This window comes from Electrophorus electricus, chromosome 11, assembly GCF_013358815.1.
Source record: "Electrophorus electricus isolate fEleEle1 chromosome 11, fEleEle1.pri, whole genome shotgun sequence".
Classification (NCBI taxonomy): Eukaryota; Metazoa; Chordata; class Actinopteri; order Gymnotiformes; family Gymnotidae; genus Electrophorus; species Electrophorus electricus.
This window is the reverse complement of record NC_049545.1, coordinates 445,561-467,669: the sequence shown is the minus strand read 5'-3', so window position 1 is coordinate 467,669 and position 22,109 is coordinate 445,561. Positions and strand designations below refer to the sequence as shown.

The 22,109-nt window shown below is 44.5% G+C and overlaps 2 protein-coding genes across 15 annotated transcripts in view; both read left to right on the top strand.

Annotated features, from left to right (window-relative positions):
• Positions 1 to 1,087: 1,087 nt before the first annotated feature.
• On the top strand, positions 1,088 to 10,034 carry usp38 (ubiquitin specific peptidase 38). Its single transcript, XM_027029895.2, has 11 exons — positions 1,088 to 1,239; positions 2,019 to 2,748; positions 3,541 to 3,676; positions 4,004 to 4,133; positions 4,288 to 4,389; positions 4,767 to 4,925; positions 6,075 to 6,268; positions 6,455 to 6,548; positions 7,083 to 7,189; positions 7,423 to 8,743; positions 9,406 to 10,034. Exons 2-11 carry the CDS (start codon positions 2,067 to 2,069, stop codon positions 9,565 to 9,567), a joined length of 3,087 nt encoding a protein of 1,028 aa, XP_026885696.2. The 5' UTR covers positions 1,088 to 1,239; positions 2,019 to 2,066; the 3' UTR covers positions 9,568 to 10,034.
• Positions 10,035 to 13,371: 3,337 nt separating this feature from the next.
• gab1 (GRB2-associated binding protein 1) overlaps positions 13,372 to 22,109 on the top strand; it is a 45,446-nt gene continuing 36,708 nt past the window's right edge. For 2 of the 14 annotated variants that reach the window (XM_027029877.2, XM_027029874.2), the window contains exon 1: positions 13,378 to 14,036. In XM_027029877.2, the coding sequence (XP_026885678.2) occupies positions 13,965 to 14,036 (72 nt within the window). In that variant the 5' untranslated portion in view covers positions 13,378 to 13,964. Of the gene's footprint in view, positions 14,037 to 22,109 lie in introns of all 14 variants that reach the window. The other 12 variants (XM_027029890.2, XM_027029876.2, XM_027029889.2 and 9 more) reach the window with 9 other exon arrangements.

Genomic DNA, 22,109 nt, shown 5'->3' with positions numbered 1-22,109 from the left:
GTAGGGAGGGGATGATAGTGTTAAATGCTGAACTGTAGTCGACAAACAGCATTTTAACATTTTAACTAATTACCCCTCCAGTCCAGGTGGGTTTTGTGCTGCAGATAGAGAACCTGTTTAACATCTTTTAGAAATTGTCCCCACACTGTTACATTTAAAAACATGCAGAACAAACATACAAACAACAAGGTTGGTCTTAGATTTTAATAGATATTATGTGCACATTCATCTATCTAAAATTACACCTCTAACGGCTACACGTGTCATAAAGCTAACTAGATATAATAATTATGTGCAACAGGCATGTCTCTGTACCTGAGTAGTTTAAGTATTGATGAATATTTAGGTAATTGCTTTACTTGTCTTCATTTAAGAAACTGAAATGTATTCCTATTTCTGATGAATTAGAATTTGAGACAGTGATAGAAGCAACCTTTTACATTTATCTCTGGCGTTTTTAGTAGCCTAAATGTAAGTGTAATTGAAATTACTTTCAGAATATGCACTATTTTAAAACGTATTAAAAAGTAAGTAAATACAAATTCTGTTTTTGTCAATTTAATGTGACCAATCGATCGTTATTCACATTTTAGCCAGCAGGTGGCACATCAATTAGAAAATTTAACCGTTTTCATTATCAGTAGCCTATATAACATGAGACGAAATAATTAAATATATAAAACAGACAGCTGTACGCTGGAATTTGCTACTTGTGCTACTTGTGATCAAATTAACAGATCAAATAGCCAAAATTGTTCATTCTTTGTCCAACAGCATTGTAGAGTGACTGAATGAAAATAATACAGAATTCTATTTGAAGTATTCCATATATATATATATATATATATATATATATATATATATATATATATATATATATATATATATATATATATGTGTGTGTGTGTGTGTGTGTGTGTGTGTGTGTGTGTGTGTACCCAAAGTAAAATATATTTTATTTTTATTACTATAAATATATTAATTAATTTGTAAATTAATTTTCCCATTTTTGGAAATAATAAATATATTTGAAGAGCATAAGTTAAGACAACTATGGGGTCCTGTACGTATCGACAGATCCGGAAAATGACGACTGTGTGTGTTTGATCAGCTGATTCAGGAGTAGCCACAATCACATCAGAGGTTGCCTTTAGCTGAGTCCATTCAACATTCATTGAATGTAAAAATAATGACTGTAAAGATGCTGTTTGTGGAAGATGTTTGAAATGGCTGTATTTGGTGAGTCCAGACTGTTCTCGTGCCCATTTAGAGCGGTTATAAAGAGAGCGTTAGCATGCGGGCTACACTTGTGGCAGCGCGCCGCGCGCTCCCGTCCTGTTGGGTTTGTTTTTTTCGCTAAATGTCGGTTATCCACTAAAATAAACCCGCCGGGGAGGGGAGGTGAGGAGGTGAGGGTCTTGCATTGCTTTGTTCTCCTCTGAGCTGCTGTAAGGTTTGTTGAAGTGTTTCTTGCTAACGCTGCTAACATGTAGTATTCATGACGTTAGCTGGCTCGCGAGCTGAACTCGCGCGGTCCGAAGATTATACAGCTTTACATACCTCCACAAATCACTAAATAACCCACAAATCGCTACACTACAAGTCACTAAACCCAGATGGGTACAGTACAAGTCACTGTAATACAGATCACTACAGTCCGAGTAGCTACAGTACAAATGGTAGCTGGCTAACTGTATGGTTAGTTTCTTCCATGATTGGGGATTTATTAGAAAGCTGTGTTGCGTTTGGACAGTTGGTATTCAGTATGTTTTATTTTTCGTTAATCACCACGTGTGCTGTGATTGTTTAACAGCAAAATTATTTACCAGTGACGTGTCCTGAGTGGCATACACTGGTATTAAAAAGTGATGTCAGTATAACATGACAATTGGTTAATTCAACAATGCTCCTACATTATTTGGTCACACATCAATGGTGGTTACTTTAATCATTGTTATTTTTATTTAGATTTTGTTTTTGTGAAAATAAAAAAATACTCCTTGTTTTTATTCGCACAGCTGTTTCTGCACGTTTTGGCCGCCCCGTGGTGTAGTGAAAACTCAGTGATGGATAAGATCCTGGAAGCACTGGTGAGCTCCTCCCACCCTTTACCCGTCAAGCGGGCCATAGTGAAAAGGGTAGTGGAGGCTGCGGAGAAGGAGGTGAGTGGAGAGCAGTGCCAGGCGCTGTACCGCCTCACCGCACGCCTCATCCTCCAGGGCACGGATGCCTTCCAGCGGCAGGTGGGCACGCAGGTGCAGGAGGCATACGCGCGTTACCATCGCGACGAGTTCGCCCACTTCCTTAGCAAGGACTATGTGCTGGAGCTGCTGCAGCAGGGCTGCGGGACGCTGGACCGCCGTGATCCGGCCATCCTGGACTTCCTGCACAGCTGCTTGCGTCTGCTCATCAGCTGCCCGGCCGTGCTGGAGCTGGCGCCGGTGGTGCGCGCCGAAGCGCTTCGCATCGTGTGCGAGCGGCCCGAAGCGGTGCTGTGCGCCAGGCTCGCTGCGCTGCTCGCCGACTTCCCGCAGTGTGTGCCACGCGACAAGGCCGCCGTGCTCTTCTGCCAGCAGCTGGTGCGCAGCTTCGCGCACTTCCAGTGCCCGGTGGCTGAGGAGGCGGAGCTAAGGCGCTACGTGGCGCAGGTGAGCCACGTGGCTACGCTGCTGCAGGGCATCTGGAAGGCGGAGCCATCCACGCTGCTGCCGTCGCTGCAGGAGGTCTTTGCCGTCATATCCGCAACAGGTCAGGACCGCTGACATCACGCAGCTTTCATGCAGGGTCATTCAGATACAAGTTCAGGAAGTGAAATTACATTCACAGTGTGAATGAACTGAAACGTGTAACCGTGAACTTACAAACATTTGGGTTCCGTTGAGTATATAGAGGTAGTTTTCTAATAAAAGCAGTTAGAACAGAATTCTGTTCTGCATCTATTAGAAACTGGAACTCGTTCTTCTAAAAGCCTGTACAAATAAATCAGAATAAATGATGTGAAAGATCTCACCTGTATTCCCACCAATCACGTCAAATTCTCATAAGATGTGCTTTCAAACAGTTTATAAGGACATACTTGTTTTTACTAGACCAGCTCATTATATAAATCACACACCTTTTTGCATTTGTCCTTAAGGTACCGCATATGGACTTGGTTACTCACCTTGGCAGGAACTTAGTGTGGCTCTGGATCTGTAACAGGGTTAGGGATTCTGTAACAGAATCTGTAATAGGGTTAGGGTAATGGGCCTCTCTGTGTGAGGACCACGGTCTGTGCTGTGGTCTCTGTGTGTGAGGACCACGGTCTGTGCTGTGTCCTCTCTGTGTGTGAGCACCACGGTCTGTGCTGTGTGGTCTCTGTGTGTGAGGACCACGGTCTGTGCTGTGTGGTCTCTGTGTGTGAGGACCACGGTCTGTGCTGTGTGGTCTCTGTGTGTGAGGACCACGGTCTGTGCTGTGTCCTCTCTGTGTGTGAGCACCACGGTCTGTGCTGTGTCGTCTTCACTGTGGTCTGTATTTGATCTACGTGTTTGCCTACAGATTCGTCCTTTCAGCCATCCATCGCTCTGGCCAGCCTGGTGCATCACATACCTCTGCAGATGATCACAGTGCTCATTAAGAGCCTCACCACTGACCAGAACGTCAAAGATGCCAGTATGACACAAGCGCTCAGCAGGTCAGCCTTTTCTTCTTTTTCTGCATGCATGTGTGTACGCGTACGTGTGCCTGTGTGTGTGTGCCTGCTATTTTGTGAGTGAATGGTTGTTCAGGTTTGTATTTACTACATTATTACACTAATGTGAAACAGACAGTTTACAAAAGAATTTTTAAATGAGGGTCAAAAATGCTAAGGCTATTCAGTGTTAAATGCTGAGGTCAGAAGGATGTCTGCTTTCTCTAAGACTGCCCTTGTTATTGGTTTGGGCTTTTGTTTAATTGTTTTTGCTATGGTAATCTGTTCTGACCTTGATTGATTCTCTCTCTCTCTCTCGCTCTCTCTCAGGATGATTGACTGGCTGTCTTGGCCGTTGGCCAGTCATGTGGACACCTGGGTTGTTGCTCTGCTGAAAGGACTAGCTGCAGTGCAGAAGTTCACGATCCTGATAGATGTCACCTTGCTCAAAATTGAGCTGGTAAATATGTGCTCAGATACAAAGGGCTTTTTGTAACCCTTGTGCCAGACACAGTCACTTATGCTGCACTGGAAAACCAGCTGAAATATTGGAGGAAAATGTCCGTATGTAGGACAGCTCAGTCCTGATTATTGTGGATGGTGTTTGTCTGCAGGTCTTTAGTCGTTTGTGGTACCCCATAGTTAGACAGGGGGCGCTAGCGGTCCTCTCGCACATGCTGCTCAGCTTCCAGCATTCTCCAGAAGCCTTCCATCTGGTAAGATGACCACAGCGCCTACTTGTGGCCACCTGCTGTGCTGTGGCATGACACCTAAACCCTTACAGTGATGAGTGGAATTTAGCAGTGGCTTTGTAAAAATGCTTGGAACTGATGTTGCTGGTGTCACTATAAAGAGTGGAAAAAGAATTTAAAGGTAGTAATCTTGTGGGAAATGTTTGTATTTGATGTTTAACTGATACGTCTGTGATGGTTCCTCTCTAAGTAGAACAGAATAAATGTAATATAGCACAGCCAAGTGTCAGTAGATTGAAAGTGAAACAAAATATGTTTCTTTAAACTTTTTAAAAATCTCTCTAAACACGGACTCGGGTCTGTAGTGCCGTGAACGCCCTGACCCTTGTGTGCCGCCCCAGGTGGTACCACACGTGGTGCCTCTGGTACGCTCTCTGCAGGCCGACGGCCTCCACACCAGCGGTGCTTTCCTCTTGCAGTTCTCTGAGCTTGTTCACTGCATGATGTCCCAGTACTCTGGCTTCCCTGACCTCTACGACCCCATCCTCGAAGCCATTAAGGTAGGCCAGCCTGACCAGACCCAGTGCTTAGCTAACAGGTCAGAACGATCAGAGTCAGAACGACACTCACCACTGGGTCTGGTATTTTCACCAGTTCATCATATGTGTTGATTGTCTTGGTACATAGTCTGTTCATCTAAAAATTTAGCACAGCAAAATGCCCCTACAAATGAATACATTTACACTCATTCAAATAAACAATATAGTAAGAATCAGTATTCAAAATAAATTAAACATTTAACGCAATGTACATTAAACTTGGTGACATGATTTGGGAGGTTTTTGGCAAAAAAAATGTGAACAAGTCAATCTTAGGCAAAAACAGTAGAAATTAATGCACAATATTTCCACAATTGAACCACAGACGTGGCACTGGGGCAGAAAGTGTTCACAAGTCTGCTGGTTTTGGCCACTGGAAGTGTTTGGCAAGGTCGTCAGTAGCAGTTCATATGCAGTTATAGAACCAAAGCAGTGACGTGAACACCATGTTCTTGGCAGTGTGATCGTCAGCTCAGACACACCCTATTCTACTCACAGAGAGACTGATAACTGGCAGGAGTGCTAATTATCACATTGTTGTCATGACTAGCATAGTTGTGTGTGTGTGTGAGAGAGAACATTATTTTGAAGAGTGCAGAGGAAATATATATATATATATATATATATATATATATATATATATATATATATATATATATATATATATATATATATATATATATATATATATATATATAATTTTTTTTTTTTTTTTTTTTTTTTTTTTTTTTTTTCCTGTCCATATATATGTCATGTATATAAAATATTCCTGTCTTTGGCATTTTCAATAGACAGGATCGATAAACCAAGTTTGTCCAGAAAGCGTCTGGTTTAGGATGTCTGTTTAACTGCTTGCGTTTTCCTTTTACCTTTGATCTCTGTTCTGTTCCCTTCTGTAACTACACGTTACACTACACTACCTAAACACACAGACCTCTCAATAAGTGTCATTATTTAGCTAACATGCTAACTGTAACTGTAGGGGTTACAGTCACTGTGGACCCCCTAAACCCGCCCTGTAGTTACCTCACCACTCCACGGACCCCCTAAACCCCGCCCTGTAGTTACCCCACTGCATTTTACTTACCCGAGTCTTCCCGGCTGTTGTAGGATCTACCTAAACCTGGCGAAGAGAAGATCAGGTATGTGCTGAACCAAAGTGCCTGGACCTCACAGTCAAACTCTTTGGCTCCTGGACCTCTGGTGCTCACTGGCAAGTCGGAGACAGGCAAGACGGGCCTGGTGAACCTAGGCAACACGTGCTACATGAACAGCATCCTGCAGACCCTCTTCATGGCCACAGAGTGGGTGCCACACTGGCTAACGTCTCTGCAGCAGAATGCTAACTGGACTAATGGGGACAGGACCGTGATGGTCTGAAGTTCTCTTAGTCTGAGCAATCTTCTGTCAGTGCTTTTCATGCAGGCGTTATTTTCTGGTGTTGGTCTTTTCCTAATTGCTTTCAGATGACTTGTGGTTGTTCTCTGCAGTTTCAGACGACACGTCTTATCACTGCATCTGAACGGCTCAAACTCCCTGATAAAGAAGCTTCAGGTCCTGTTTGCGTTCCTGGCTCATACACAGGTCAGTAGCTCTCTGCTGCCCCCTACCTGAGAGCGGGGGACGAAGCAGGCAGGGAGTCTTTCGAGACTAGCTTCTTCACAGACGGAGACCACAGTAAACATCCTGTGGAGGCCACTTTGTCGGCGTAGAGATGGAGGTGTTGCTGCAGTGCCAAAAACACCACCGGAGGCAGTGACACCTGGTGGCAGCTCAGCGCAATTTAAAAGGATTAAATGACTTAAAAGAGGACAGCAAACGGCGTCTGTCTCTGATGTGAACTACACTTTGGAAAGAGTCTGTAAATCACTTTTGATGAAGTTCCTCTTTTTATCTTGTCACAGTGTTTGCCCATGCTGTACTTTCCAGGATTTCAGTGTCCTGAGAAAATGGACTGACTTGGAAAAAAGTCTCAGAAATATCTCTTTAAAAAATACTGTAGAATTTTGACATCGATGTATTTATAGTGCATAGTTTTATAGTGCATAGTGGTATTGTCAATAAGAGAATGTACCTGAATGATGTTTCATCATTTCAATGTCACTGCATTTCTCTCAGCGAGCAGCATACGCACCACGGAGTTTTCTAGATGCGTCTCGGCCTCCATGGTTCACGGTGGGCTCCCAGCAGGACTGCTCGGAGTACCTGCGCTTTCTGTTAGACAGGTACTGACTTCTAATGTCCATGCAAAACAAAGGCCCCAGATTTATTGCACCGGTCAGAGGTATTTAAAGAAGTTTAAATACTCTGGTGTTTACTTTTCAGGGAAATAATTTATATTTACAAGGGATACATTTGGAATAAAGTTTTTTGTTTGTCAATACAGTTAATCTTTTCAGTTGATTTAAAAGAACACTGCCATTTAAGAATGCTTGTTCCCTTTTCTTGTGGCGTTAAGGTTACACGAGGAAGAAAAAACTTTCCGAGCTCTTCAGATGGCGAAGCCTAGGCCCCTCCCATCTAACTCGGGCGATATCCAAGACAGCCCAACACACAGCACGACAGACACATCACTTTGTTTTCATCCTGAACATGTAGATGTGGAGTGTGACGGACGAACCCTTGTCGAGAGGATGTTTGGGGGCCGTCTGTCCACGGGAATCCGCTGCCTGCAGTGCCACAGCCTGTCTGAGAAAGAGGAGCCCTTCACAGACCTGGCCCTGGCCTTCTGTCCCTCCGTCCGCACAGCGCAGGGACCAGTGGACCAGCTTGGGGGTCTGGGTGCCATCAACGGTGGCGGCGAGGGCTCGGAGGGGTCCGTGAGGGAGGGGGTGCATCCAAGAATGGAACGGGCTGGGGCGGACCCAGTGCTATCCCTCTCGGACCTGGTGGAGTACTTCCTAGCACCCGAGGTGCTGGAGGAGGAGAACCGTTACTTCTGCGAGCGCTGCGGCTCCCTGCAGCGGGCGGAGAGGACGATGACCGTGGTGATGGCGCCCGAGTACCTCATCCTCACGCTGCTGCGCTTTTCCTACGACGCCACGTGCCATGTGCGCAGAAAGATCCTGGACAACGTGGGCATCCCACTGAGCTTGGGGCTGCCTGTGCACTGGAACCCTCTCCACGCCAACTCGGCTCCCTCGTCTTCCTCACCCTCCTCCTCCCCGTCGGTGCGGGTGGACTCCCCTGAGTCTGGCGAGAACCTGGCCAAGAAGCTAAAGCCCTCTCGAAGGGAGGAAGAGGAGGATGAGGACGGTTTCACGGACAGCGGGCGAGAGGGAGGGCAGAGAGGGGAGGGATCAGGGGTGTGTGTGGTACCTTATGTCCTGAGTTCTGTTGTGATGCATTCTGGGATGTCGTCGGAGAGTGGTCATTACTACTCATACGGGAGGAACGTGACCGGGACAGATGGTTGCGCCACAACCAATCTCTTTTCTCAGACTCCTGTGTCACAGGAGGAGCCTAGCAGCAGCAGCAGCAGCCTATCAGAGGGCATGGCAGCTTCAAAGGATGTCTTGGAGAGTGGAGGGCAAAACTCCAGGGACTGGTTCCTGTTTAACGACAGCCGAGTGACGTTTACCAACTTCCAGTCGGTGCAGAACATCACGAGCCGTTTCCCCAAGGACACTGCCTACGTCCTCATCTACAGGAAGCAGGAGGCTGGCGGACAGCCGGGTGCCCTCCCAGCCACCATCAACGGCTCCGGGTTTAACGGTGAACCCCCCCTTCATAAAGACCTGATGGATGCCATCACCAAAGACAACAAACTCTTCTTACAGGTGAGTAGACACGTCTCTCCTGACCCTGCACGCACGTACAGAACTGTGCTGTTTCTGCCTTACAGCTGCAGAATAACAAGCCAGTTATATGTTAGGACCACCAGAGGGCAGTAATGAGTTCCATCTATATAATGCCTACAGGTGTCTCCCAACAGGTTTATGCTCTGAGTAAGTAAGGTGTGTGGTATTCATTATGGTTATCAGAAATGTACAGAATGTTATTCCCTTTACACAGTTGGTGACTGATCACTTCCATCTACCCTAGAGGGGAGAAAACCGCAGCAAATCACACCATAGCATCCACTGTATAAAAGTCTCATGCAGACGAAAATCTGATGTGAACACTAGTGTACGTCTCAGTTCTTCTTTTGTGAAGAACTAAGATTACCAGACCTTTGTTTAAACATAGTGAAGTCTAATTTTCCTGTTATTGTAAATTCTTATGATCAGATCATAGCATATACACTTATTCATCATGAAATCATGCCATTAAGTGACATCCCTGACACTTGCCCTGCTGTGAGCCCTGTTTGATTCCAGCTTGCCACTGGTTTTGAGCTTGTGTTGCTTGGTTAAATCATCCTTCCTCCCTTTGCTCACCCCTGTTGTTTAATCAGGTGAGTGAGACACTTTAACGGTGTGTGTGTGTCCGTACCTCACAGGAGCAGGAGCTGAGTTCCAGGACCAGGGCTCTCCAGACAGCCTCTGCATCCTGCTCCTCTCGGCCCGACGGCTCCGACGACAACGAGCCCCCCGGCAGCTGTGGCCCCTCGGGAGGGGGAGGGGGAGGGGGCTTCAATACTGTCAGCAGACTTGTCTTCTAAGGGTGGAGGACACACACACACACAACACTGGACTCGTAGGCTCAAGCTTAAACACTGGACTCCTTTTTGAATGCAGTCTGCTGCGTTTCACAATAACTCTGCCACCTCACACAGTTGTCTTTTGAGTATTCTGATTTGCATGGATATTGCCTCTGTTTTCTTCTTAAAGTGTTTACTAAAGCACTTTTTTACAGGTCATGAACGGTCCGTCCTTGGCGTCATGCCCTGAGTAGCTCCATTGCCAACATATTTGAGAACTGGTGATTGTTAAAGTAAAGAGATTTGTGTATCTTTACCTGTTTTATCCAACATGTAAACATGCTGTTGTTCCACTCACTCCAGTTATACTTGAACAAGTGTTTTGCCCAAGTGTTGATTCAGCGTTTTTCCTGTTCTCTGATTGGTGGAGTGACAAAACCATGGATAAGTCAACTGACATTGATGCAATAAATTTACACAGAATGCAATAATGATTTTTGTTCCATTGTGGGATTTGAAGTACATGTTTTGATTAGAAATTTAATTGTGGACTGAATGTAATGTAACACGTGTGAGATTTTTGCAAACATCAATTTTGAGGCTGCATGATGAATATTGGATCAGACGTCCCTATGGTTTCAGGGTGATTATCACAAATATTGCTGCTTTAACTCATATTATTGTTTCAGGTACTGGTCTTATTCTGGGAGGGTTTTTTCCCAGTCAGTTACAAGCTGATTTTATGTGCCTTTTAAAAGACATTTAAGATTTTACAGAATAATTTAAATGAAAAAAGTCTTGTGCTTTCTGTAGTGTTCATGTTTGATCCACAACCTTTTTTTTTCTCCAGTAGTAAAGGTTCATGGATAAGCAATGTCTAATTAATTAATTTAATATACAGAGCATATGTTTGGATTGTCTAATTTAATATACAGAGCACGTTTGGATTGATTTCAAATTGCTTCCTTCCTATGATGTGTCGGACATTTTTGAGGCAAACAGTGGCCCATATTTATAAAACGTTCTAACGTAAAAGTGCTGGTGTGTGCTTCAGTTCAAATCCACACTATGAGACAGTGGACCCACTCATTCCAGACGAGTCCTTTATCTGCTGAAGTAAGGCAGTGACTGGGTGGTCTACATACCATGCTGCTGTATCAGCTGAAGGAAGGTTTCCCCTATGTTCAGCGTCTGTGGAACACCCTCACTTTGATTCATAGATACTCCTCTCAGAATAAATGTCTTAAATGTCTTAATTGTTTTAGAAAGTGTGAAATAAGCTCCCGCTTTGACTTGCTGAGTTTAGACATTTCTACATCATGCTGGAGCTACATTTTAAGATTTTTCACGTAAAGTTTTATGTTAAGATCGTTTAAGAGCTGCCTAACAGCACTGTCACGTGGGATTGGCTTGTCTGGTGAGGCAGGATGAAATGCTCCTCTGATGTACCCATGCGATTCCAGAGGTCTGAGATTACTCAGCAGTGTAACACAGAAGACTCAAGGTCCAGTTACATAAGCAAAGCCTTTTCAGGATAAAGAAAATAAACATTTGCTACTAACCTTTTAACAAATTCTTTTAAAACAGACTCAGTGAGATGTTGAAAAATTGTGCTTTTGCATTATAGTTGCTATTACTGACCAGCATTAGAATTAGTATTAGACCAAGCCCAAAACAGATGTTCTCTTAGAGAAATGTTACTGGAGTTGTCTTTCTTCTGTTACTCTATTAGGGGATGTTTCAGAGTCACCACGGAACCAGCAGTCCATCAAGTTCTGGCAGCATCCCTGACTTAACCATGGCCCTTGTGTCCTGAGACAAACCTGCCGAGTCCAAGCCAGCGGTCTGGAAGGGAAACCGTGTGCCTTTGCTAATCTACCATCCTTTCAGAATTTGATGAAGTTTTATGTCCATTTATATTCAAATCTTTGCTAAATGTGATGTGTACATATTAACATTCTTTCTCATTCTCTCTAAATAGCAGCTGAGGTGCGTTTCCTAACAGAGACGCACACATGTATGATGTAGTACAGCCATCCTTGTGGTTTTTTTTTTTTTTTGGGGGGGGGGGGCTTTAGTCCTTAAATCGGCCTCTAACCCATTATCTTCCCAGCAAGCTGTGTGTGTCAGTGGAGCAGGGCCACTCATGATGCCTCCCAGACCATTTGCTTAAATCAATGGCTCTCAATTATTCAACAACCAAGAGCCAGGCATTTTTCTCACAGCTATTTCACAAGGCCATATCAACACTTGGGCCCACGCCCACTAACCTAGGACATTTGTTTTTGAAATAATTAATTAAATAAATAAATCGTGGCAAAGATATGAGCATGGTTGCAAAGAGCTTGTATTCTGTGATTTCAGTGGATATGGCATTATTCCATAGCAGTGTGAGAGTCAACCACACACTAGGATACACGGTAGGCAGCTGGCGCAGCATATCTGTGTGGGCGGCACTACCTGAGAGGCTGGTGTTTCCCCCCACACCTGTTCCTACACAACATGTAAAAATGTCATTGGTCTTTATGAGAAATGCATTAATGTTTTAATCTTCTGCAAAAGCTTGAACTTCTGAACCTTTACTTTGAAATGAGTTAAGTAAAGGAAAAAAAAATGCTCTCTCTCTGTCTCTCTGAGTCCCTGTTGATTTTAAAAGTGTGATTTTTCTCACCATTAATTTTGGGAAGCATTTGGTTTGTGTCACTGCAAGTTGTTTGCGATCAATTTAAAAATAGATAAATAAACATTAACTGTTCCTGAGCCAAATAAGCTCCCATTGACACACAAGAGTCAAGTTGCCAGTATCATTATATATTAACTGATCTACACTGTTGGAACTTCAGATCCCCGTGGAATAAAGTTTATTTAAACATCTGTTTGTTTTTAATATAAAACGGTTCTTCGTCCTAGGACTTCAGAAGGACTTTGCTTTCACAGCTGATGAAGGATCTCCACCCATGAATATAATATATGTTTTTGCACTATTGACTACCCCATACCCCTACATCTTATTCCCAACATCCCAGCATTTATAAAAATAAAATACATATGATCAAGTTGGTAAAATAATTTTTAAAAGATATTGCACTGTTCTGTCATATCAAAATAAGGGGAGTAGTAACCTTATATGATGGTGTATAGTTACTACATTTACAATAAACCCACTTCAAGAATATTTTAAGAAATACACCAAATATATTTGGCAAATTCAGTGTTGTGTTTTCACGGAGACCATTACTGGATAATATGCTTAATGAATAGGAAACAAAACCTGTAAGGGATTTAGTAATTTAGTAGTGCTGCCTACATTTCAGAAGCCTTGCCTAAGCAGAGTAAGTGGAAAAGGCGGTTACCATTCCAGCAGCATTCCGGAGAAAAGGCGAGCACGCATCTTAGAGCCAGACACTCACTCTGGGACATGCGTCCTGACAGGGAAACAATGCAGCAACATATTAAGAGTTTTACATAAGTATTTATATGTTTCCTTTTTAAATAAATATTATTGCTGCTGCAGCTGTTTACATGTATTATTATTTCCTCGAGCTCCCGAGACACATCGTCTTTGATAGGAATAAGAGGTCAGCGTCCCTGACGGTGTGGCCGGGATCTCGGGCTGGGACGCCCGCAAGCCATCGCCCAAATGCATGCTGGTTAGTGTAGTCTGCACGTGACCGCGTTCGGTGGAAGACGTGAAGTCGTCAGTCGGCAACACCGTGCTCGAGGACCTTACCTGGTGTATACGAACGCGCTTGTTACGGAGCAGCCGCGCGTGCTTTGCCCGCGCCGACTCGGACACTAGAGTAGCGCGAGGCAGTGCGCGTAAGGACTACACTTCCCATGAGGCGCTGCGCCCCCGCACGTCTCTGCCTCCGCAGGCCGAGGGAGGCTGAGTTTGGGAAAGTCGCGACGTTCCTGCGCGTCAATCACACGGAGCCGTGGGGAGCGAAACTGGAGCGAAGCGCCACGAAACGGCAGGTTTTCTGTTCAGATAGCGCTGCGGTACTCTGGCAACTAAAATGTTTTGGGAAACGGAGGAAAACGTGCCTTCATTTTGGGTGGAATTATTTAGTTTTACTTTAAAATAAAGGAGTTAAACAGCCGCCTTGCTACGTCGAAGTTGGCGAGTGTCCGCCGCTGCGTCGTCTTGCCTGGAGCCCGAAGAGCAGGAGTTCCTCACACTCCCGAAGAGCAGGAGTTCCTCACACTCCCGAAGTGTGTGAGGCAGCCTGCTGATCCTCGGACATTGTGGACACCCTTGATGTGGGAGGGCTGGAGTCCTTCCTGAAGGAGCCGAGTGTTGCGGAGTTGTTGGCTACGTCCAGCTCTACTCTGTAACTTTCCCAAAGGCTTTGCTCTTTTGCAGGTTGGGCTGAAATTCGCAGCGCAAATCTCTTACAGGGGCAGAAAAGGGCAGAGAAATGAGCGGGGGCGATGTGGTCTGCTCGGGGTGGCTGAGAAAGTCTCCGCCAGAAAAAAAGTTGCGACGTTATGTAAGTAAACCCCAGTCTTATTGGAATGTTGTGGGAGTAAACCCCAGTCTTATTGGAATGTTGTGGGAGTAAACCCAAGTCTTATTGGAATGTTGCGGGAGTAAACCCCGGTGTTATTGGAATGTTGCGGGAATAAACCCCGGTGTTATTGGAATGTTGCGGGAGTAATCCCCGGTGTTATTGGAATGTTGCGGGAGTAAACCCCGGTGTTATTGGAATGTTGCGGGAGTAAACCCCGGTGTTATTGGAATGTTGCGGGAGTAAACCCCGGTGTTATTGGAATGTTGCGGGAGTAAACCCCGGTGTTATTGGAATGTTGCGGGAGTAAACCCCAGTGTTATTGGAATGTTGCGGGAGTAAACCCCAGTGTTATTGGAATGTTGCGGGAGTAAACCCCAGTGTTATTGGAATGTTGCGGGAGTAAACCCCAGTGTTATTGGAATGTTGCGGGAGTAAACCCCAGTCTTTTTGGAATGCTGCGGGGGTAAACCCCAGTCTTATTGGAATGCTGCGGGGGTAAACCCCAGTGTTATTGGAATGTTGCGGGAGTAAACCCCAGTGTTATTGGAATGTTGCGGGAGTAAACCCCAGTGTTATTGGAATGTTGCGGGAGTAAACCCCAGTGTTATTGGAATGTTGCGGGAGTAAACCCCAGTGTTATTGGAATGTTGCGGGAGTAAACCCCAGTGTTATTGGAATGTTGCGGGAGTAAACCCCAGTGTTATTGGAATGTTGCGGGAGTAAACCCCAGTTTATTGGAATGTTGCGGGAGTAAACCCCAGTTTATTGGAATGTTGCGGGAGTAAACCCCAGTCTTTTTGGAATGTTGCGGGAGTAAACCCCAGTCTTTTTGGAATGCTGCGGGGGTAAACCCCAGTCTTATTGGAATGCTGCGGGGGTAAACCCCAGTCTTATTGGAATGCTGCGGGGGTAAACCCCAGTCTTAGTCGAATGCGCTGTGATTGTGGTAACCGCAAACCTTGGCGAGCCAAACTCATGCAAATATCTGCCTGCTTTAAAATGAGATGGAGCAGAGAACAGATCAGACTCTGCTGAACCTGGCCGTTTTTAACATGGTTAATTCCCCAAGCCTGTGTTGGGTGTGCGCAGACTTGTTTACTTGTCAACATGAGTGTTTTCGCTATTCTGAGAGAGCGCCGCCCCCCGCACACACCTGCACACACACACCTGGCGTGACACCTGCGTTCGTCTGGTGGTATTAAGGTCTTTATTTGTGTAGTCGTGGTACATTCCTAACTGACACGCCTCCTCGCGCAGGCACGGCTACCGTTCAGAGTTGCCGCTCCCCCCGTTCCCTGACACGAGCTCAGTTACTGCCGTAGCGCGCGCTGGTCAGGACATGACACGTGAGTCGCGCGCAGAAGGGCATGATGAAATAACGTTTTTTTTTTAATTGCTGTAACTGCCTAAAATAACTGCGGTTTAAATGTGTAAATAAAACACGAGCGAGCGGGAAGACGTTCAACCTTACAGAAGACCATAGACTGGCCAGACGACCAACTTTGAGTAAAGTCAGGTCCTTAAATCCCAAAGCAGTAATGGTAGAAGATTTTAGTGGTTCATAATTTGTCTTTTGTAGTGTTTCTGCCCAGACGAGGCAGACTGAAGGTTGGCTGTTTCATGGGCTCCACATGGGCTTCCACACCTAATATTCGCCTTTAATCTGTAATGAAATCACCTTGCTATCAAGCCTTATAGTATATTTCTGTTGTTCTGTGGGCCCATCACTGCACTTTATTGGATTCCTTAAATCCAGGTCATTTCTGTAAAGGTGTTTAACTTCTCGATTCATTAGGATATGAAAATAAGATTTACTGATTTATGTTCTGCTCCTAAACAATAATAAAATGTCCATTTGTCCAGCAGCAGAGCACTGTTTGGCACATTTTGTCACAAGTCAAACGGAATGGTTTTACTATCCAGTGAAATTGGTTTTGGTTTTTGTTTTTTTCCTTTGACTTTAACTGTTTTGGTCTCAGAGACGATCATGTCATAGAATAATTCAGTACTGAAATCAACATTTCCTGTAATTCTGTATGCAGTGTAATGATTATTCATACTGTGTATGTGCACACTTGACACATTTAACACCAGTTCTCTCTCTGTTATGAAGCTTTGATGGTGGCTGGCGGCGCCCATATACTTAGGAGGGGGGCTGTTGTCATCGTTGTTGTTTTTCTGGATTAATGAATGTGACCAATCCCTGCACTCCCAGTCGCTCTGAGCTGCAGAAGTGAGGCCTTGATCCCTGGTTCTGGTGGTGCAGCAGCTGGCACTAGGCTTGGAAAGGTGGTGCCCTCGGAGAACCTTGTTGGATGCAAACATAGTGACTGATCAGTAGCACTGTCCTCGCTGGAATGCTATAGTTATTCCTCCTCAGACAGCGACCTGAGCACCAGTGAACACGGTGCAGTTTCATTAGTAAGTGTCTTGGGTGAGACAGAAACTGTTTGACACTGTATGGAAGCTCAGTTGAGAAAGCTTGAGGAAGAGTCTGCCCTGCACGGCCTGTCTGAGCACGTCCTCTGTCCATCTGTTGAAATGTACATCAGAGCACTCTCATGCCCTGCGCTCATACTAACAGTCAAATAACAGTAAAAACTGAACACTAGCAAAACTGAGTGACTTGTTTTTCTTATCTTAAGTGCCAACAGCTCTTGTGTTAGATCCAGGCCTGATGCTGGTGTTTAAGAGCAGGCACTAGGCCCAGATTCTCAGCCCTGCTGAAGGCTGAGCACTGGCGAGCTGTGCTGTGAGCGTGGAGGGTCAGAAGTGTGCTGCTCCTGGCTCTCCTGTCTCTGCCGTGTTTACTGCGAGTGCTCTGGAAAGATCAAAGTGCACACTCGCGGCTCCAGCATGGAGCCTCTCACAGGCCGAGGGTGGCTGTGCTGTGGCAACTTGCTTGCAGACGTGATCTGCAGAGTGGATGGAGTAGCTCCCGGTCTGCTGAGAGGTGCATTCTTTAAGGCGTTTTGAAAAGCGGATCTCTGCGTCATGCATGATGTCAAGCCTGCTCTTATTTTTGCTGTTTCTTTCCTTCTCCCACCCCAACATTTGTGCAATCTCTGAAATGTATGGAGAGGTAGTGAAACTCCACATGCTGACATGCAGACTTATGCATGTGGTCAAAATTGAAAAAAACTTTTTCAGTTTAGTGTTGTATTCCAAATGCTTTACAAATGCTATTATAAAGTTTCTCAGATATGTAAATGAATCTTAAACCCTTTCTGTATCCTTCTTAGATGTCACATGTTCCAGTTAACATACTGTATGGCCTGTAGTGGCTGGGAGCATGAGCTCATGGCTCTGTCCTCCAGTTATTTCCTGCTGAGCTGTTTTTGGTCCTTGGTTTTCTGAGCTGCTCAGTCGCTGTCTGATTGATTGATTGTTGTTCAGGCAGATCTTTGGGGAAGGGCGGGACTAATGGGGGGCCCCTCATCTTGAAGCTTTACCATTCAGCTTTCCCACGATGCACTGGGGTGGATGAGAGGGGGGAAGAGTGAGGGGCGGAGACTGTGTGTGAGCGAGAGGAAGAAAATTAGGACTGCCTGGCTGTCTGTAGTCACACGGCGAGGTGCTCCTGTAATCGTCCACAGCTCTTCCCTTTAACTGAGCTACTAGTTGCCGTTATCCCCTTACAACACCCCACCACACAAAGCCCTTACCAGGTGACTTTTCTGCCTTCAGTGGGTGTATTTGAGCCGTTACCAGCTTGCTGCACTGAGTTGAAAGGCTTTTCTTTTCCTCATTAATTAATTTATTTACTGTAGGTGGAATTCAGTGAATGGAGTCTCTTAATTGTAAGTCCTAGCTCAAGAAAACAAGCCCAGAGACAAACATTTGTGTTGCCGCTCATCGGCTCAGAAAGGTGCTGGTACACATGTTTCTTTTTGTTGTTCTTACTCTTTCTTCTCTGCTCTTCTGTTCTTTCTCCCTCCCTCCTGCACTCCCCCTCTCCTCTTACAGCCGTTTGTTTTGTGTGCAGATCTGAAATGATGAGTAGTGCTGAAAATGGATTCTCATCTCAATAAATTATTAACTGCCTGTTACAAATACGAAGAAAAGATGATGAAATATTAATGTGCAAAACTAACATGTAGGTGTAACCTTTATACTTACGTTTTGATGTTCATTTAGTAATTTGCCTCATTCATGCCACTTCTGTCACTATATGATTTGAATAAGTCCAAAATTATGGAAGAATGTTGCATTTGGGAATCTTCAGTAGGTGTTGCGCATGAAGCACTCAGGCACTGCTCAGTGGTGAAGGTTCTTGACTTGTAATCGGAAGGCTGCTGGTTCAAGTCCCACCACTGCCAAGTTGCCACTGTTGGGCCCCTGAGCAAGACCCTTAATTCTCAATTGCTCAAGTTATACTCAGTCAGAATTGTAAGTCACTTTGGATAAAAGCATCATCTAAATGCTGTAAATGTAATTTAAATGTTTTGTAGGAGTTGAACACTTCTTAAAGAAAACAGACAGTTGCGGCACACATGTCCAGTAAGTGTCAATATACAACCTTTAGCTACCTGATTGTTTATAGTTCATAGTGCATGGTGTTGGCTATGTTGCACACTTTTCCACCTGCCCGGAGAACTGGGGAGTTGTGCTGAATCGTTGTGGATTTTCTCATTTTCACATGTTTACACAAGCAATAGTCTGCATGGTGGGAACATGACCTACCTTGTGATGCACAATAACAATGCTGCTGACCGAGCTGCTATTGGCAGAGACCTCACATGGTTGTGGTGGGGCTGACGGATTTGTAGACGTCACATTAAATATCTTTACCGTCCTGGGAAGCCATTTCAGGGCCCCTGCCGACTGTTTGGCATGTTGCAGGTCTTTCTCCTGGACGTGGTACTTGCGTTGGGCACACCCCCCTTGTCCTGTAAGTGAGACGAGGGCCACTGGTTTGTCAGGTGTGTTTGGTGCACACCCCTGAGGTTACGCATCCTCACACAGTGCTCTAGAGAAGGCCTCCAAACCTCGACACTGTTCCCTCACACTGACGTAGACATGCTCCCTTGTCAACCTCTTTGTATGTATGTACAGGGATTCATATTTATCACACTCAATAGATGATGGTTACAGCTTGAATTCAGTAGACAACTTCTAAGACATTATATATTTCCTGTACATTTATAAGGGGCCATCTGTTAATATTTGTGGTTTCGTTTAGTCTTTTATGGATGTGAACACTGATTAGACTTTGTGATTTCTTCAGTTTTGCAGTCGTACTTCTTTATTCTGGTGACTTCTTCCTGAATTTGCATTTGTTTCAAGGCCTGTCCCACTTCTCTAACATCATCCAAACTGACCACAGGGGTCATGCTAGTTATAGCTGCCCAGAGGGTCCGTTCCCTGACCGTGTTTTGTCAGATGAATTAGGGATGATGATGAATGCTACGGTTAACAGTCCTGTGCACATACTTAAAAATTGTTCATGATTTTCAGAGATATTACATAACAAGGTCAAGAGCTGTAGTGACGTTTGTTGGCTGATACAATCTATTTATGGTTTTAACCAGAGTCAGAAACTCTTGTCGTCATTGAACATAGAAGATGCTGAAATGTAAAAAGCTAAGGCACTGGCATTCTGGCGTTGGGGTGATATGTGGATGGTGATCTGCGGTCCAGTTTCTCTTCAGAATAAACAGAGCCTGTTTGTACATTGTCATCTGGTCAAAAGCTCCACCTACTGCAGTTTGTAAACAGAGATCGTCTTTTATGTGCTGGGGTTGTTTGGTCAGCCTCGATCTTTCCTGAGCTGGGATAAGATAAGGTCAACAAGAGTGACCCTCGGCAGGAGGGGTTGTGTGTTATTGTTCGCTGTGCTGTAGCATTCTTTAGAAACACGTGGGGATGCTGTATGTGTGTTATCCAGATATCTTTTTTACATTTCTTCAGCAGGGTTTTCTGTTGGGTATATTAATTTTGGAACAGCTGTATTAGGTAGAGCGGTGTTTGTTTAGGTATCTCAATAGTAATTGAACAATTAATTCTGTTCATTAGCAGTTATAGACTGGCAAATACTTAGTAATAACTATGTTATTTGTTTTAGGAATAAATACTGAAACTTTTTGATGGATACCAACCTATTTATTTATTAACTTTTATTAAACTCCCATCTGGAAAGGACACAGCATAGTGGTTGTTCACAAATATGTGTCTAAATATGTGTTATTTCTTATTTACGGGTGTAAGGTTGCCTTTGTGGTTGTGAGAGAAATGCTGTCTGTTACCTTTAACTTCCTGTCCTAAAGAAGTTTTGGCTGCTGTGATGCTTTATGATGTACTAACCTAGTGTCAGTCTTATCTTTCAGACCCATTTGAATTTAAATGATTTGGGTGCAGAAGTGCCTGATTCCACATCAGCACTGAGGTTTACATGTGTGAGTACAGATGAAGTCCAGGCAGAGCAGGAGTGCTTTTCTGTCCCTGCAGTGTGTTACGTTACTGCAAGCGCGGGTGCGTATAGGGTGAGAATAGATTTGTGCACTTTGAGGCATGCTGTTTCCAGAGTATAGTCCCTACACACACATGCACAGATGGCCAAAGATGGTCCCTTTGGTTGACTTTAGGAATCCAACACAAGGGAACAAATGTGTTTCTTCCACATGTCCAAAAACGAGAGAATTGGTGCATTCTGTTGGTTACTGGTTATGCAACTTCATAAGTTAAATCATATTTATTTAGAAACTCGGCGACTTCAGATGAAAGCACCAAAGTTAAATTTAGACACTTCTGGTAATTTGTGTTTTGGAATGATGCAGAGACATGGAGTGTTGAGCACACAAACCTTTACCCAAGCTAACCTACCTGTTGTGATGTAGGTGCAGATCACAGGGTGTTTATGTCCAGAGGAGCCTGTAATCTAGTGGGCTCTGCTCATTTGGCTGAAGGAGCTGTGCAGTTATTTGAACCAGTGAGAGCTGAGCTCTCCTGTTTGTGTGAAGAAATTCTTCAGTGCAGCTCTTCCTTTGTCTGCCCTTGTCAGTGTTTTTACTGGCAGATACATTAAACATTGCTACAAAGTTCCCTTTTAAATAGAGAAACTAGAGCATGTGGAATTTTGTGTTTGATTTACTGATTATCTTGTTTGCCCGTACCCACCCGTATAGAGCATGTTATTATATGTGCCCATGCCCACCTGACAGCCTCACAAACTCACTTTGATTCCATTTCCCAGCAAGTTACAGTGAACAGGAATTAAAATATGCCTGGGCACCCCCCCCCCCCCACACACACACACTTCTTCTGTTTCTCTTGAGTAGATGTGCAGCAGAAAGTTGAGGATCTCTGGTGTCAGAGTGGCGTAGAGATCATTTCATCTCTTTCTGCTGATGGCTACCAGATGGCTGTAGTGTACGCACTCTCTTTCTCTCTCTCTCCACTTTTTTCACAAGTGTGTTTTACTCTCTTTTGCTGAAGGTTTCTCCAAGTTCCCCACCACTCCACAGGTGCTCTGCAGCATCGTAGGTCTGGTTTGGCTTATCTCCGTGTTCTCCTGCTCCGTAGCAGACACATGCCATCCTGGAGCGCAGCCCCAGCTTCTGCTTGCCCAGCTCCAAGACCATTGTGTTCCGAATATAAGCCCAGTGCTCCCAGTTAATGGGGAACTCCACCTGTTTTACCAAATTTCAGCATTCAGTGGATTAGATGTAAAAGTCGTTGAGTGTGTTCGTGTGCCTTTCTGGAGAAATTGACCAAATCAGAATTGTCCACGGTTTTAATACCAGGAACCAGACATCCGAAGCATTTTATAGCTATAAAGTTATATTCTGTTGTTGTACCAGATGGTTACAGATATGATGCTTGAGACATTGTTTGTTAGAAGGTTTTGGCTGAAATGTATTTTAATACAAACTATTGTTTTACGGATTATGTCAATGTTTTGTCTCAAACCCGCATTCTGAACAGAGATTAATTCGTGTGAGCAAACATGCTTTTGTTATTCCAGCCTGTAGCTGTTACCTTTCAACAAGGCTAATGCCAACATCAGCTTGTGTTTACAAATTATTGTTACAGTTTTCTTACACATTTTGGAGG